The sequence below is a fragment of the Bos mutus genome, chromosome 18, assembly GCF_027580195.1.
Source record: "Bos mutus isolate GX-2022 chromosome 18, NWIPB_WYAK_1.1, whole genome shotgun sequence".
NCBI classification, from domain to species: domain Eukaryota; kingdom Metazoa; phylum Chordata; class Mammalia; order Artiodactyla; family Bovidae; genus Bos; species Bos mutus.
Window position 1 is genome coordinate 39,389,479 of NC_091634.1, and position 15,575 is coordinate 39,405,053.

The window sequence follows — 15,575 nt, forward strand, 5'->3', positions numbered from 1 at the left end:
GGCTCTAACCCTCTCTTCTTGCCCTGCAGAAGGAACAGAGAAGGACTAGAGTCTTTCACGGTGTCAAAGAACATATTGGTTTGTAGATCTTAGCCTCTTATCCCTAAAGTGTGCATGCTCAGTCACTAAGTTGCCCAACACTTTGTGACCCCAAGGACTGCAGCTCTCTGGGCTCCCCTGTCCATGGAATTTTCCAGGCAAGAATGCTGGAGTGGGTTGCCATTTCTTTCTCCAGGGAATCTTCCCAACTCTTCTCGAACCCTGTCTCCTGCATTGGCAGGCAGATTCCTTACCACTTTGCCACCTGGGAAGTTCTTAACCCCCCCCAAAATGAACTACAATAAAAGAGACTCAGGCCCTGCAGAACCAGTGGAATGGAAGGAACAAAAGCTTGGCCGGTTTCTAACGATCCTCCCATCTCGGTCCTGCTCCTGCAGAAGCACGCCTGGAGATAAGGGTTACAGTGCATGCTCAGTCACTTCAGTTGTGTCCGACTCTTTGTGATCTCTTATGGGCCGTGGCCCTCCAGGCTCCTCTGTCCATGGGATTCTCCAGGCAAGAATACTGGAGTTGGTTGCTGTGCCCTCCTCCAGGGATATTCCTGACCCAGGGATGGAACCTGAGTTTCTTACATTGCAGGTGAATTCTTTACCCCCTGAGCCACCTGGGAAGCCATAAGGGTTATAGCGCAGGGGATTTATTAGGAAAGAGCATGGGGGAATAGGGTGGGGACAGGAAGCAGGCATCTCTGACTGCTCTGTCACCAACCAGCTGCATGATCTTGAGCAAATGATTTTACCTCTCAGGACCTGAGTTTCCATTTCTATAAAACGAGCAGTTACTATTTTTCAGAGTGTAGTAAGCACATTTCTGGCGGGGGGGAGGTGGGAGGAGGAGACACACAACCATGGGCAAAGCAGAAGGACTGGGGTCGGGGGAAACCTCTAGAACAACCAGAGACCCTGAGAGATGCAAGTTGCCTTCGAAGCCCAGGCAGCCAAGAACTTCACTAAGTTAATTAGTTTTGCAATCATTGTCTTCCATTGATGACAAGTGATACTAGCTTTTCAGTGACTGTGATAATATAAACATTCCTTTCAATATAAGGAAATGGTGACAAAATTCAAAGGAAATTATTCTGTAAATAGTAATTTCAAGAGTCAGAGGTGATGAGTATTGGGAGGGTGGGGCTCAAATGAGTAAGTTTCAGGGAACACTGAGCAAGGTAAGGGTTCTTTTCTTGCAATTTTGAGTTCTATGGAGTCTTCTCAGACGTTTCTAGAAGTTGTCAGGCATTTACCACCAGATTCAAAGAAAAAAATTAAAAGAAGGTATGAAAGAAAAAACAAATCTGGAGAGAAAAAATAATCTCCACCAACCAAAATAAACCAGGCCAACAATTTCTACCACATTCTTCATGAGAGTAAAGAGGTGGTGTTTATTCCAAATGAGCCCTTTTCTCCAGGTCACCACTCATCCACTCTTTTATGTGATCCAAGAGAGTCAGTCCTCAACTAGCCATGAAGATCTTCGCACGTATGAGTGTTTAGAAGAAGAGCCACCTATTACCACAGAGTTTAGATTTAGATGCTGGATACAAATAGAAGGCAAACAAAACCAACCAATCAACCAACAAACAACAAAAAAAAACTTGTGGCTTAGATCTAAAAAAAAAGTCTCAGAAATGACAACTGTGTGGTAAGTCTGATGTCAAACTGTGTTAGCTGGGAAGGTGTCTGGTATGTTCTGGAACTGTGAGGGTATTTGGAATCTAGGGCTAACAGATGTCTCATTCTGCTCGAAAGATGTTGAGATGATGTTTCTAAGGGCCTGTGGGTTCCCTTGGGGACAAAGCCACTGATAGTTTTTACAGGAAAAAAAAAATCCCCAAGCTGACGACCATATATAAAACATAAGGACTCAGGAAAAGGATCGAGGGGTTGGAGGAAGCAAAAAACAGTCAAACTGAGACATCAGAAAAAAGAAGAAGAAGAAGATGGAGAAGGAAATGGCAACCCACTCCAGTATTCTTGCCTGGAAAATCCCATGGACAGAGGAGCCTGGTGGGCTACAGTCCATGGAGTCACAAAAAAGTTAGACACGACTTAGCAACTAAACGACAACAAGAACAATTTTTTTTTTAAGTTTTTAAAAAGAAGAGAAAATACAAAATAAATGCATGAAAGACTCATGATTGAAGTCCTTGTCCCCAACTTAAATCTGTTTGCTAGAAGTTGCTCTGTAAAATGATGGGTGAAGGCACATTCATTTTTTGCTTGCAGTATGTGAGCTCATGGTGGGTGGGCAGGCAGTCACTTCCAACAGGAGAAATGAGCAAATCTTTTCAGATGGCAATTATTTAGGGAAGTAAACGCTCCTTGGCAGGAGCAGCGGTCCTAGTCTTTCCTGCTGGTGAGTGTCTAGGGGAGATGACATACTCCTAGCTTTTCCTCATCTGTACTTCACACCCGGAGTCCTGAGGAGGCAGCCCATCCTCCAGCAGCACTGGAGGAGGGCTAAGATGTTTCCCAGCCCAGCCTAAAAATATCTCCCTTGACAGCCTGTCATAGTGTCTGAGATTCCACCATTATAAATTCATTCCTCTCTGTTAAGGCATTTTGTTTCCAGGAGTTCTCGGTTAAAATACAGATATCGGCGAGATCTTAGCTTGGCTGAGACAGAGGGAGAGAACACAGCCTAGGTGTTAGGAGACTCGGGTTTCCATCTGGTTCTGCCTATAGACTCAGTGGGATGTCCCAGGTGGCGCTAGTGGTAAAGAACCTGCTGCCAATGCAAGAGATGTAGAGACAAGGGTTTGATCCCTGGGGTTGGGAAGATCCCCTGGAGGACGGCAAGGTAACCCACTCCAGTATTCTTGCCTGGAGAATCCCATGGACAGAAGGGCCTGGAGGGTTCACCATAGGATCACAAAGAGTTGGACACGACTGAAGCGACTTAGCACACATGCATGCATAAACTCACTATGTGAGCTTGGGCAAGTCATTTTCACTTCCTAAACCTCACTTTCTCCACTGATTTTTTAAAAAAAGAAAAGGGAAAAGGAAAAAAAGACAGGAATAAAAAGGGAACTGAACTAGAGAGTTCTGAGATCTCTGGTTTCAGGAGGTACGATCTGTTCACTTCAGGGTTTGGCCCGGACACCTTTGCCACTGGATTGCCAGCATGTTCAGAGCAACTCCTTTGGGCCAAAGGACTTGGGTATCAGGTCAAGGGAGTATCTTACTTCCCCCTTCTCTGAAAAATACAAATCCCTGCTCTTCCCTTAATGTTGTCCATCTCAGCATATGGCAACTCCATGCCTCTGGGTTTTCAGGTTCAAATTCTTGAAGGCACCCAGAATTCCATTTCTCTTGTTCCCAAGAGTGTTTATAGATCCAACCCATCAGCAAAACTTTGACCCTACTTTCAAAATATCACCCAGACCTGACTGCTTCTCCCCATTTCCCTGGCTACCATGCTGGTACAAGACTGAATTCCATCACCTCCCCCAAAATTCTCCATCAGCTTTTTAACTGGTGCCTATGTCTAATCTTCCCCTTCCAGAGTCTCAGCTCCTCATGCCTGGGGATGCCTTTAAAACACAGCTTAGATCCTGTCTCTCCCCTGAAAACCTTCCCTCCCTTACTTCCTCCCTCTCTGTCATCATAAAATCCAAAAATCTCACATGGACCTATGAGGCCCCATATAATGCGAACCTGGCTTTGCCTTGGTCTAATTCCCTCCCTCAAAAGTCTTCTTGCTGTTGCTCAAACTTGCTCCTACCTCAGGATCTTTGCACCAGCTATGCCTTCTGCCTGGAACTCTCTCCCTCCGATTATCTGCCTGTCCTTTTCAGGTGGTTCAGTGGTAAAGAATCTACCCGCCGACGCAAGAGATTTAGGAGACTCGAATTTGATCCCTGGATCGGGAAAATCCCCTGGAGGAGGAAATGACAACCCATTCCAGTATTCTTGCTTGGGAAATCCCATAGATAGAGGAGCCTGGCAGGCTACAGTCCATGGGATCACAAAGAGTCACACTGAATGAAAATGCATGCACAGGCACCCATTCCCCCAGCTTATCCACTCAAATGGCCCCTCCCAGGTGATGCTTCCCAGACTGCCCGGCCTTAATTTTTTTTTCCTAATGCTCATCACCTGGAGATTAGCCATTATCACACTTATTGTTTACTTTCTGTCCTTCCCTCTAAAATGTAAGCTCCAGGAGGGCAGGGACTTTGCTTTGTTGCTCGCTGCATCATCATCCCCTAGAACAATGTATCTGGCACATTACAGACGCTCAATTAATGCATGTTGGAGAGAGAGAAGGTAATGGTTTAAGTGGAGCTGCACTAATATGGAGGCCAGCCTAAGCTTTCCACTGGATTGACCAATGCCAAGGTCTTCCCATGCACTGCTTCAGCAGGGCAGCAAGTCCTGGGGAGACAAAGGTAGAGCCTGTTGTTGGGAGATGTGGGTGGGGCACTGTGGGGGGTACAGGTAGGTAGGGGAAGCAAAGACTCCAAGCTGAGTTTATAAGTTTATGGGCTGCAGGTTTTTGATTCAGACTAGGGGAAGTAGCCAAAGGCCCTCAGGACACACTCAAAAGACAGGAAGGAGCCTGTAGAGAAAGGGTGGGTTATGTGTGAATGAGAACAGCTGTGAACTGTCCTGTGGGCTAACCGGAAATTCAATTCTGCTCCTGTAGGGAATCCCAAGCCAGGTCTAGTCAGCTCCAAAAGGTCTGAGCTGCCTTCTCAGGCTCCCCACTGCCCCCCTTAATCAAGTTTTAGCGAGTAATATTCAGATGCCAGGGAAGTGGGGAAGGGAAGAGTGCTCCAGGACATCAGCCACGCTGGCAGGATTTCCCCCAAGTCAGAACCCAAAGCCTCAGGTCTTCCTCCCTTCCTCCCCCACCCTCAAGCCTCAGCTAGCATCTTCAGTGAAGTGAGGTCTTAAGAGAGTATGACCATAATAACTATATCAAAGGATGACCACATGCAACCCATTAGAATCCTCACAAAACAGGTGGTACAGGCCATTGTACAGCAGGGGCCATTGAGGTTCAGAGAGGTTATGTGATCTGCCCAGGGACACACAGCTTATTAAATTGCAGATGCAGAATTGAGTCACCAAGGCCAAAGGGCCCAACCAGTAAGCTATAATGCCTCTGGACAACAGCCTACATCTCCACACTGCCTGGGATGCCCTGGTCACACTCAAGTCCTGGCTTCTAGAACACTGGAGCAGCTCTGTCCACCTCTGAGCCTGCTGCCACAGGAGTCCCTCCCCCCCTCCCCCCAACACTAGAGCCGGCAGCCTGCTGGGATGGTGGAATGGCTGGAGCCCATACCCCAAATACAAGGCTGGTCAGCAAAAGGTGGCTAAGGAAAGGAAAGCGCCCAGGGCCAGGGCTGGATGCAAATGGGAATCCTTTAAGACGCTGAATCCTCTGAGGTAGAGCCCCAGCTGTGTGGAGCGCCCCAGCTGTGTTGAGCGCCTCCGACAGGCCGCTGGTGCGCACCGGAGCTCCCCAGCCCTTGTTTGATGAGCAGCGGCCAATAAATTCATTAATCATCATTTTATGCCTCATCAAACCCCCTCCAAGCCCCTCCATGGGAGTTACACAAATTAGCCCCTGAAAAGACAGTAATTTCAGTTTAGCGAGGTAAGTGCTTTCTGATGGGCTCCGCGCACAGAGCTCTCCTGACAAGCCAATCCATCAGCGCACTGGGAATGGGGCGCGGCCGGGCCGCCCAGACCAGCCTGCCCTCACCAGGCCCAGCCCTGACCAGCCTAGCTTGCGACGGCTACCTGGCGAGTGTCTCGGCCTAGGGCGCCCCCTTTCCCCAGCTCTTTTGCACCCATCCTCCGCAGTCTGTCTCAGCCGCCCTTTTGCCCTCACCCACCCCTACCTGCTCCACTACCCCTCTAAACAGAAAAGAAACTGTTGGAAACACCGAAGATCAAAATCAGGTAACGAACTTCTCCGAGGGTTAAGGAGACAGACGTACTGATGCTGAAGTTCTGAACTCCCGCCCAGGGGAGAGGAGAACCAGGTAGCCCTTCCCCCTCACACAGTCTGGATGTTGGGGTTCTGCGACCCTTTGAAACCATGGAAGGGTTATGTGTATCGCGGGCATACTTTATTGGGGAGAGGGTGTGTCCTTGCCAGTCCTGAAAGAAATCCCCGGGTCAAAAAGAGAGCCGTCTGGGAGCAGAGAAGAGGTTCTCCGCGCCTGGAGGGCGGCTCCATGGGACCCTGGTGTTTGGAGGTGGGGGACACGCCTGGTCTTTTTCGTGGCCCTAGCCACATGGGGTGAAAGACGACGCCTGGGGAGGGGAGCAGGAAAGGATTTTTCCATCGAATGGGCCTGGCCAGTAGGACTCCAGTATAGGGAGTTGGGTATAAATGGAGAGGGGGAACAAACCGCAGAACCTTGTGGCGAATGGTTGGGTATTTGCAAGCGCGAAGCCAAAGCCGCGCCTTCTCACTTTCTGGTCCTGCTGCACCGAAGGTACCAAGCGGATCCTACCCGGCGGGCAGGAGAGAGGGACGAGGAGCCGCGGTCCAAGCCGAACCGACTGACCAGCGCGCACCGCCGCGGAGAGCTCGAGCGCCCGGCGACGCGCCCCTCCTTCATTAGCTTCCCCTCCACGCGGCGCTGCCTCGGAAAATAAGTTAGCAAACGGGGAGCCGTTTATCTCTTTTATCTTGGGGCCTGATCCAATTAAATAAGTGCACATTTACATTTGCATCCATCAGGCGGGAGCACTGAGAGCCCGGGGTTTGCTCGGAGCAAATAAAAGCAGATTTCACTGGGAAAAGTGGCGTCTGGGAGCGCCGGGCTCCTCCGGGCGCCGGAAACAAGCGCGGCCCGGAGGGCGGCCTTGGGGACCTAGGGTTGGGGCTTGAGGCCGACTGGAGGCCAGAGATCCCCAATGGCCCGGAGGGGCCCCGGCTAGGGCGGGGTGTGCAGCCGGAGCTGCCTCCCGGCCCCCGAGGCGATCGTGTTAGGCCACAACCTGGGCCCCACCTGGTGCCTGGGACCCAAGTCGCATTTAGAGCGAAAACGAAAAGGAGAACCTCTCCGGCCTGGTCCAAAAGGGAGACCCGCGGAGTGGGTCTACGGACAGTCCGGCAGCTTTGGCCAGTTTAGGGGGAAGAGCAGGGGGCAAGATCCGAGTCCGGCCGATTTCCCTCCTATTCGGCTGCCTAGAGGCAAAGGAATGAGAAGAGCCAAACAGAGGGCGCGCCTCCCGCTGTCCCCCAAAGTCTCCTGGCCCGAGGGGAGACCAGGGGACACCTTCAGGAGGGTTAGAAGGAAGTCCACGTGAGCACCTCCAGCTTTGCCACGCCGACCTCATTAAAGATGCGCTCTAAACCGGGTTTGAAAATTCGAGGGTAGTTTTATTTTTCCCTTTCCTAAAGATGTCTAATCCACAGGCCAAAAGATAGAAATGATCTTTGGGGGCCGCGGCTGCGTGGTAGACCCCGCTACATGCCAAACCGCAAATAAAAAACTGTGCGGGGGCCCAGAGGCCGGCCGTGGGAAGGCCCGCAGAAACGGAATGCGTGCCCCTAAAGCCGAGCCGGAGCACCCGAAATGCCCGGGCTGCGCGCGGCGGCGGCCCCCACCAGCAGGCTGCTCCGGCCGCCCGCAGATTGCTCAACTCCCTGCCGCTGGTTTATAAAGACTGTGCCCCAGCCGTGGCAGGCATCTGCAGGGTTAATCCTCTTTTGGTCGCAGGCCCTGTTTCCCGAATCCCCAGTGTTAACTGGGTTCTGGGTCCTAGGCTGGAGCGAGTGGGATGGCGGGGGAGTTTACATTTGACCCTCTTGGGGTTCAGAGCTAAGGACCCCGCGGCGGGGGGGGGGGCGGGGGGGGGTTGGGGAGGGGGCATGGCCGGGTGTCGCCTAACTCCTCCTCTCTACAAGCCGCAGGGCGCCCGGGGACCAGTAGGCGGCGCCCTTCCTGAACTGCATCCGCCTGCGTCTCCCTCTTGGGAGCGCAAGCACATTCCTTTCAGTTTGGGCGCTTTGCAAGGGCGTTATTTTGTGTCTCTGCCCGGGGTTGGCAGCTTGTGAGGCGGGACAGGTGGGCTGGTAGGCACCACCCGTTCTGAAACCGCACGCACGACCACTTTACCCCAGCCCCTCAATCTTCCAGGTTCCAAGAGCTGCGTACATCTCGGGGGAAATGAGAGGGCCCCGAGGGGTTTGCAACCAGGAGGCCTCGATAAAGGCTCTTCACCCAGGCCTAAGAACAACAGTTCGGGCACTGGCCCCCAGATCCGAGGAGTGGGGAGGAAAAAGGGCCCTTTCTGCAGCCTCAACCTCTCTGAGCCCTCGGGGACTGACTGGGCTGTTGGCTTCTCACCCCGCATCCCAGAAGCTGATTCCGCCGCGCACAGAGGGGAAAAGGGAAGAACCCCAGCGGGTCTCCGGTTTGGAGCTCCCTGGGTGGGGGTGGCGGGGGCTGACTGCAGGGACCCCACTCAGTGATCCCGCGGCCTCTGTTGCTGGACTCAGCAACTCTTTTGCGAGATTCAGCGACTCCTAGTCACCCTTAGTGCCAGGCTAGCCTCTGTTTGGGTACTGGAACCAGCGCAGCCAAGCGCAGGTGACAAATGCCGCGCAACCCCAGCACCGGGATGTTTTAGGCGCTGCTTCGCATCGCGTAATTTACGCGCCCCAGTTCAAGTGTGCAAACAAACCTTTGGCAGGCCGGAAGGTTTCCCCCCTGCCCTCCCCGCCCCTTGCAAAGAGCATCGCCTTCGACACGGCCCCCAAGATGCGGCCAAGCAGAGGCTCAGAGGCTCTAGGAGGGACTTGGAACCTTACAGACAAGCCACTACTTCTGGGATTAAACGCGGGAGACATGTCTTAACTGCACATACCTCGATCCGCCCGGCAGGCCGCCCCCAAACTGAAAAGTCTCTACACACCAGAAAAAACACTGGTCAGCGAACCCCAACTCTGCAAAGGAGAAAACCCTAAACTTAATTTGGGTCTTGTACTTAGGGCGAAGTACGCAAAGAAAACTCTAGAGGCCAAGGGTAGGAGGGATGCGGGCAGGGGACAGCGAATTTGGGCATCAGCCTTCCAACCTCTGGCGGTTTCGTTGCCCAGCTGGAGGCGCTTCCCGCAGCCCCTCGTTGGGGAGAAATGCCGCGGGCTCCCCGGTGCACGGCTCCCGTTCCCAGGCAGCCCCGGCGGGCATTCGGCCCCGAGCCTCGGCAATCAGACCCGGGAGGCCCGCGCCTCGCCATTTGCATATTCCCTGGAACACAAGGAGGCCTGTAATTTTCTTTTTAAAATCGTTGGGCAGGGTTTAGGGCCAGTGCTTCCAAATCCCGCAGAGGCGATGTCGTCCTTAAACTCTCTCTTAAGAGAAGGGGACTGGCCTATTCTTCTGACTTTTTTAGAAGAGAAGGTGATTCCTGGGGTTGCATATTCAATAGGGGGGAAAAACTGATTGTGAACTGCGCTGTGTGTGCGGGGGGCGGTTGTGGGTGGAGGGGATTGGAGCGCGGGGGGTAGGGCAAGTCATCTCTGGAATTCAATTGTTTAAAAAAATCATTTATAATTAAAGGGACAAAGTAAAATACGATCGTCTCATGCATATTTAATCATTCACACTTCCAAGTTTGAAACCATTTTCCCTGCGTGAATTTTCTCACTCATTTAAACTCTGAAGTCGACTGCTGTTCGCCAAAACATCTGGACAATGCTGGTTTCAAACTTGTTTAAATTCGAATAAGCTAAAGAAGCCCCGTTGCAGGTTTAAAGGAAAAAGAAAAAGTAGCAAAAGTAAAAACTCCGGTGAAAGTTTGGGCGGTATTAAAAAATCAAGTAGGGTTAAAGTAGACTTGAGTAGAAATGCAAATATGTGCATTTTGATTTAGCCTAATTAAACCGGTGTTATGTGCAAACACATTCTCTCTACACTCAGGCTTGGGTTTAATAGAGCAAATTAATTTCCCTCGCTGGCGTATGTTTTTGCTCTAAAGCCTCCCCTTCCCCGACCAGTGAAAATTTCCCACGAAATTCCACACGTCCGTGGTTCTCCATCTCCAGCGCAAAATGGAGACTGGAGCGCCGACAGTGCTAGCGGGCCTCGGGCGCAGGGCGGTTTCTCTTCCTCGTTTGGGACTGAGACCCGACCTGACTTCGTTTTGAGATGAAATGTGCGGGATTAAATGGAGAAAATAAAACCTCAGAAATACTTTTGCAGCTACTCGAGACTCTTGAATCCGCGATGGGAGACGTGCTAAGGTGACGACAAGCCTGATCAAGTCCACAACGGCCTCATTATCAAGGCAAATGTCCTTTAACTGCTGAATGCCTCTTGTCCAAAAAGGGGGCCCGTGGGGTGGGGCGGGGGACTCTTCTGATCCATTTGGGGCTCCCCTTGCTTCCCCCAAGCGCCTGTGGTGCTCCCTCCCCCACTTCCGCTCCCTCTCTCGCCAATCTCCGACTCTGCAAAGTGCAGGCTTGTAATTCAGGACAAGTGTGACACCTACCTGTGAAAGGGGGGAACCGTCCCCTCGCTGGTCCCGCGGCCCCAGCCCCGCGGCTGCGCGGGGAATCTACCCGGCCGCCTACCAGCCTCACGGTCGCGGATGGAACAATTACTAATTTAATCAAATCCAGCGAAGAGATCAATGCCCAATTTTGAAGGGGTAGAGACAACAGTGACTTAGGAAAGCCTTCTCCTTGGCATCCCCCAACTGCTTCCCGCCCGCATTAGCCCAGAGCACCTTTGAAATAGTAATAAGGGCTAAATCCGGCATAAAATCGAACTCATTAGCAAAGTTCACCAGCTGATTGCTTTGCATAAAACACGACACTGATTGGAAGTAATTAGGTTAAGCGTTGGAGCTCGGGTGGTGCGTGTCTCTAACTGGCTTTGCCATCTCTTCTCCCTTTTGGGCACACTCTTGGGTCTCTCTCGTCCCTCCTCCAGGGTCCAATCACCCCCCACAGCAGCCCGCATCAGTGATCCAAATTTGCATTCCGGGCAGGGCCAGGTTCCCTGGAGCTCGAAGCCTAATTACGGTTTCCCGCTGGCAAACTGGGTTCGGTGGAACCTTTCATTCCCCACTTCGAAAAAAACTTGCAGGTTACATCTTTTGTCCAGGGCGATGGACAGTTTATTGAGGCTTCTAACAAGTAATGAGTGGCTCTGATAATGTTAAAATCTCTTTTAATTAAATATTTTGCATTTTACAAAGGCTGCTGCAGTTTTACTTTTCAAATCTAAGAGTATATAACCTGTTTCCTTTCTGTAATAATACTTTAGCTCATACCCAGAAAAAAATCAATAGGTGTAAAAAAATTAAATTAAACTTGTATTTTTAAACTATGAAACAGTTTTGGGGGAAACACAAATGTATATATTTATATTACAAAAAAACATTAAATGCCTGTACAGGTGTCTTAATTTCATAATTTACTTCAAAGATATTGAATTATCAATTTAAATACAAAAATGCTACATTAAATATACAGAATAAGATTTAATACAAATCCTTTTTAAAATTTTTCTTTTCAGTTGGTTAAGACATTTCTGTGGGTGTGTGGAGATGTTTACATTTTTATATCATCCATCTCCATGTACTATAAACTTTTTAGTAGGAGGGGTAGTTTTGCTTTTCTCTCATGTTGATGGAAAAATAACTGCCAAGGCCATGTTTTCTTTTTTTTAATAAATTAGGAAGGTCCGGGACCGACGCAGCCCGCGTTAAATGTCGGACATACCTTTCTTCAATTCATAGGGAGAGTCTTTGCACAGGTCTAGCTGACTCTGGCTCCGCAACATTTTCGGGTCTTTAGCCAAAGCGTCCGCTCGATTCAACACGGTCTGGTTTAATCCATTGAAATGCGAGCCCGGACCCGTGGTGGGGCCTGGCCCGGGCCCCGGGTGGCCGTGAAGGTGTCCGAAGGAGCCATAGTTCGTGTAGCCAGGATAGAAGGGCGCCGTGTAGTAGAGAGGCCGGGACAGCACCGTCCCGCCTGGGAAGGGACACTGCGCCGAGGGCGAGCGCGATGGCGCCGGGGCTGGCGACGCGCGGCTGCCTCCTAGGGCTTGCCCGGCTACGGGCCCAGGGCACGGTGGGCACGGAGAGCCCTCGTTCCCGCCGCCCCCGTCCTTGACCTTGTCCGAGGATGTGGCGATCTCCGCCAGAGACCACAGTTTGGGCTTGGCGAGCACCGCCTGCGGCGGCGGCGGTGGCGGCGAGTGTATGACCGAGGGCCCTCCGGGACCGGGGGGCAGCTCTCCCGCGGCTGGGTGCGGGCCCGGAGCCGGCGCGCCGGAGGGGTAATGAGGGGCTGGGTCCTCGGCCAGCCGCGCTGCCGCGGGCCCGGCCGGGGAGAGCCCGCCGGCGCGGGGGGGCCCGGGCAGCGCGTCGAGGCGGCCCTCGGATGGCGGCTCCTTAAAATCCGAGTCGCTGAGGCTGCCCTCGGTCTCCTTGCCGGCAGGGGTGGGCGGCCCCTGCAGCCGTTCGCAGCCCGAAACCGCCTTTTGCTCTGCTCCTCCTGCGGGTGAAACCCAGGCGGTCAGAGACGCGGAGGCCACAGGTCCCCACCCGCAAAGGCAAAAACCCTGTCCCCAACCTCCAGGCCTTGGGCGCCCCCTCTCCAGGCCCCTCTTTGGCTCCACACACCCTTTCCCGCGTCCACCAACCTGCTTCGGGGCCCTCGGGGTCGCCCTTGTCTTCGGGCTTCTGGGGCTCATCCTCGTCGTTCTTCTCCAGATCAATGTTCTCTTCCTCCTCCTCGTCCTCGCTGCGGTTCCGCGGCGTCCACGTCATCTTGTTCTCCTTCTTGAGGCGCCGGCGCGCGTTAGCGAACCAGGTGGACACCTGGGTGAGGGTCATCTTGGTGATGATGGCCAGCATGATCTTCTCGCCCTTGGTGGGGTAGGGGTTCTTGCGGTGCTCGTTGAGCCAGGCCTTGAGCGTAGCTGTGGCGTCTCGCGTGGCGTTCTTCCGGTACGCGGGGTCCCCGTACGGGTACGAGCCCAGGGGCGCCGCGTACGGGTGGTACCCCAAGGAACCTGCCATGCCCGGTGTATGGTCGTAGGGAGAGCCCTGCAGGGAACGGGCAGAGAGAACGTGAGAGTGGGCCGTGGTCCCCAGTTGCCACCTGGGCGACCGAAGCACACTTGCCCTGCGCCCAGGGGTCTTCGGGCAGCGAGGCCCGCACTCAGGCTTCCCCTGGGGTAGGGCTGGAGGGCTCAGACCCTGGGGCAACCCCTCTTCCTCCTTAGAAGGAAGCGGAGGCCGCCAATCCCTGAGTCCTTGGAGGCTCTTGGAGCAGTCCTGGCTTCCCAGGCACCTGGTAGGCCCCCCTCTGGCTGGGCACGTCCTCCCCTGCGTGAGCAGATCCGGCCACCGAGGCCAGGCCCCTCTACCCAGAGAGAGGCCCGGGCAGCGGCGGCGACTCTGCTCTCTGCGCCCGAGTGGCTGCGCAGTAGAAACAAGGGTAGTGAGCAAAGGAAGTCAAGGAATTTTTTTCCCCCACAGAGAAAGGCAAACGAAGAGCCAAGCCTTGTCCCTGAACTCCCACCCCTCCAAAAGTGTTACCCCAAACCGAAGCCACGGCGCTTTTCCAGAAAGTGCACCCGGCCGAAAAATCCCGGATGCACCGCAGCTCGCCCGACTTTTCAGAAATTTAATACCTCCAAATCGGATTGCGAAGATAGGATTACGGATTTGCAACATTTTGGAGGACTAATTAAAGGCGAGGCCAAACACATTTACACAGACCAAGCACGCTTCTGTTCAGATTTCGGATCTATTTCTTTTGAACTACTTTTCGCCAAATGGCCAAACCCCCTAAAATGAAATAGAGTAAAATGTGCGGGACGGCCTAGAGCTCACGTTTGAACCAAATGTTGCTCTTTGAAGCGACCTCTCCTCCAAAAAACCCCTTCCGCCAAGTTAGCGATCTGAGCAAGACGCGGCTCTCCTCTCCGCGCAACTCCTGAGCCCGAGACCCGGGCGAAGCCGAGAGAGACAATCGCCCAAGTTCGCAGGGGCCGCGAGGCTCTGCCGGACGGTCCGCGGTGAAGCCGAGGCCCGTGTCCCCCGCAGCCCCCGCCCGCCACGCGCGGCCCCAGCTGCCCTTGCCCGCCCAGGCTCCCGCTCACTTACCACGTACGAAGAGAAGGCGGCGGCGGCTGCCGCCGCGGGATCGGCGCCGTACTGGAGGTGAGAGTTGTAGCCCGGCGAGGGCGCCGTGAAGGCTGTGGAGCCGGCGTAGGGCGAGAACGCGGAGCCCGACGACGAGCGGCCGAGCTCATCCGTGCGGGGCCCCGAGATGACGCTGGTGCTGTACGCCGGGCAAGAGTAGAGCGCCAGCGAGGCGGACGGCTGGTACAAGTAGCCCTGCGGGTAGGACATGGCCACACACGGGCATGGGGCGCTCCGCGCCGCGGCCGCCAACGAGCCGGGCGGCGCCCTGAGAGGGCGAGCGGGCGGGCACCTGGTCTCCGGCTGCCCCGGGCCGCCGCTCCTCGGGCCCCGGCTCCCGGGCTCCGGCCCGCGGCGCCTCCTCGCTGGCTTCCCGCGCGCCTCCGGCTGCGACCGATGAGCCCGCTCCTCTGCGCGCCTCGCTCGCCCCGGCAGGGTTTCCCCCCCTCCCTTGTTGCTTTCTCTTTTTCCCCCTCGCTCTTTGCACTGGGGGGCTCCGCTTTTGGCTTCGCAAAGGTCCTGCCAAGATGCTAAGTTGGAAATTGAGGATTCTGACGCCTTGTGCGCGCCTGAAGCTCCTCCTTCCCGGGGTGTAGTCGGTGGGAGGACTGGCAGGAGCCTCTGGGCGGCCGCAGCCAACCCGGCCGCCAGGCGCTCCTCGTCCTCTCCCTCTTCCTCCCCGGCTCCCTCTCCCGCTCGCTGGCGCTCCCCTCGCCCCTCCCTAGCGCCCGCCTCTCCACCGCGGCCCTCCTCTCCCCCCTCCTCTTATTCCCCCCCACCTCCCCTCATCGGTCTCTCCCTCTCTCTCACTCAGACTCTCGAGCGCCGGCCCCAGGATGACAATCACATCCCAGGCGCGACGATCTCTTCCAACTTTCCTCCCCTGCTAAGTCGGGGAGGCGGAGCGGCGGTTCCGACACAAGCGGGCCCTGGTGGCCGGTCTGCCGTTCCAACGCACAAAGGGAACGAAGCAGCGGACCGCGCTCCAGCGAACGCTCTGCTTTTTCTACGCCACAGTAAATCACGGAGTTAGCGGATTTCTTGTTCTCGAGGAAGCTGGGCTCCAAAGCGGATCGCCGTCCACCCTCCCCTGGCTTTTCCCCCTAGTTAAAGGACCCACAAGAGCGCTGGAGACCAGGAATGAAGGCCCCTGAATGAAGGGAGAACCGGATGGATGCCAGCGTTCAGGGCGCTGGGAGTCCGGGGTGACTGTTCTTCTCCACCAGCAGCAGCAGGTGGGCGAGAGACAGGCCTTGGACATCTGCACGTCTCCGGCTCAGCCTCCCTTCCACCAACTCCCCGCCAGACGGCGAGGGAGGAGACACTGGGGACCCAGTACTACGGGGGGAGCCTTTCTCTAGAGAGGTTGTGGGC

The 15,575-nt window shown here is 54.4% G+C and overlaps 1 protein-coding gene across 1 annotated transcript; it reads right to left on the reverse strand.

Annotated features, from left to right (window-relative positions):
* Window positions 1-10,857: 10,857 nt before the first annotated feature.
* Window positions 10,858-14,882, reverse strand: IRX5 (iroquois homeobox 5). The gene is made up of 3 exons (XM_070388418.1): window positions 14,163-14,882; window positions 12,692-13,097; window positions 10,858-12,543 (listed from the first exon to the last, which is right to left on the reverse strand). The coding sequence occupies exons 1-3, from the start codon at window positions 14,409-14,411 to the stop codon at window positions 11,747-11,749; spliced, it is 1,452 nt and encodes a 483-aa protein (XP_070244519.1). The 5' UTR covers window positions 14,412-14,882; the 3' UTR covers window positions 10,858-11,746.
* Between the last annotated feature and the right edge of the window lie 693 nt (window positions 14,883-15,575).

Bases quoted from the DNA above. Each gene is read 5' to 3' on its own strand.
- IRX5 (XM_070388418.1), bottom strand. From the start codon at position 14,411: ATGTCCTACCCGCAGGGCTACTTGTACCAGCCGTCCGCCTCGCTGGCG. The intron at 13,098-14,162 runs GTAAGTGAGCGG...CGTTCCCTGCAG, and splicing joins CCGCCTTCTCTTCGTACGTG to GGCTCTCCCTACGACCATAC. The intron at 12,544-12,691 runs GTTGGTGGACGC...TTTCACCCGCAG, and splicing joins CCCCGAGGGCCCCGAAGCAG to GAGGAGCAGAGCAAAAGGCG.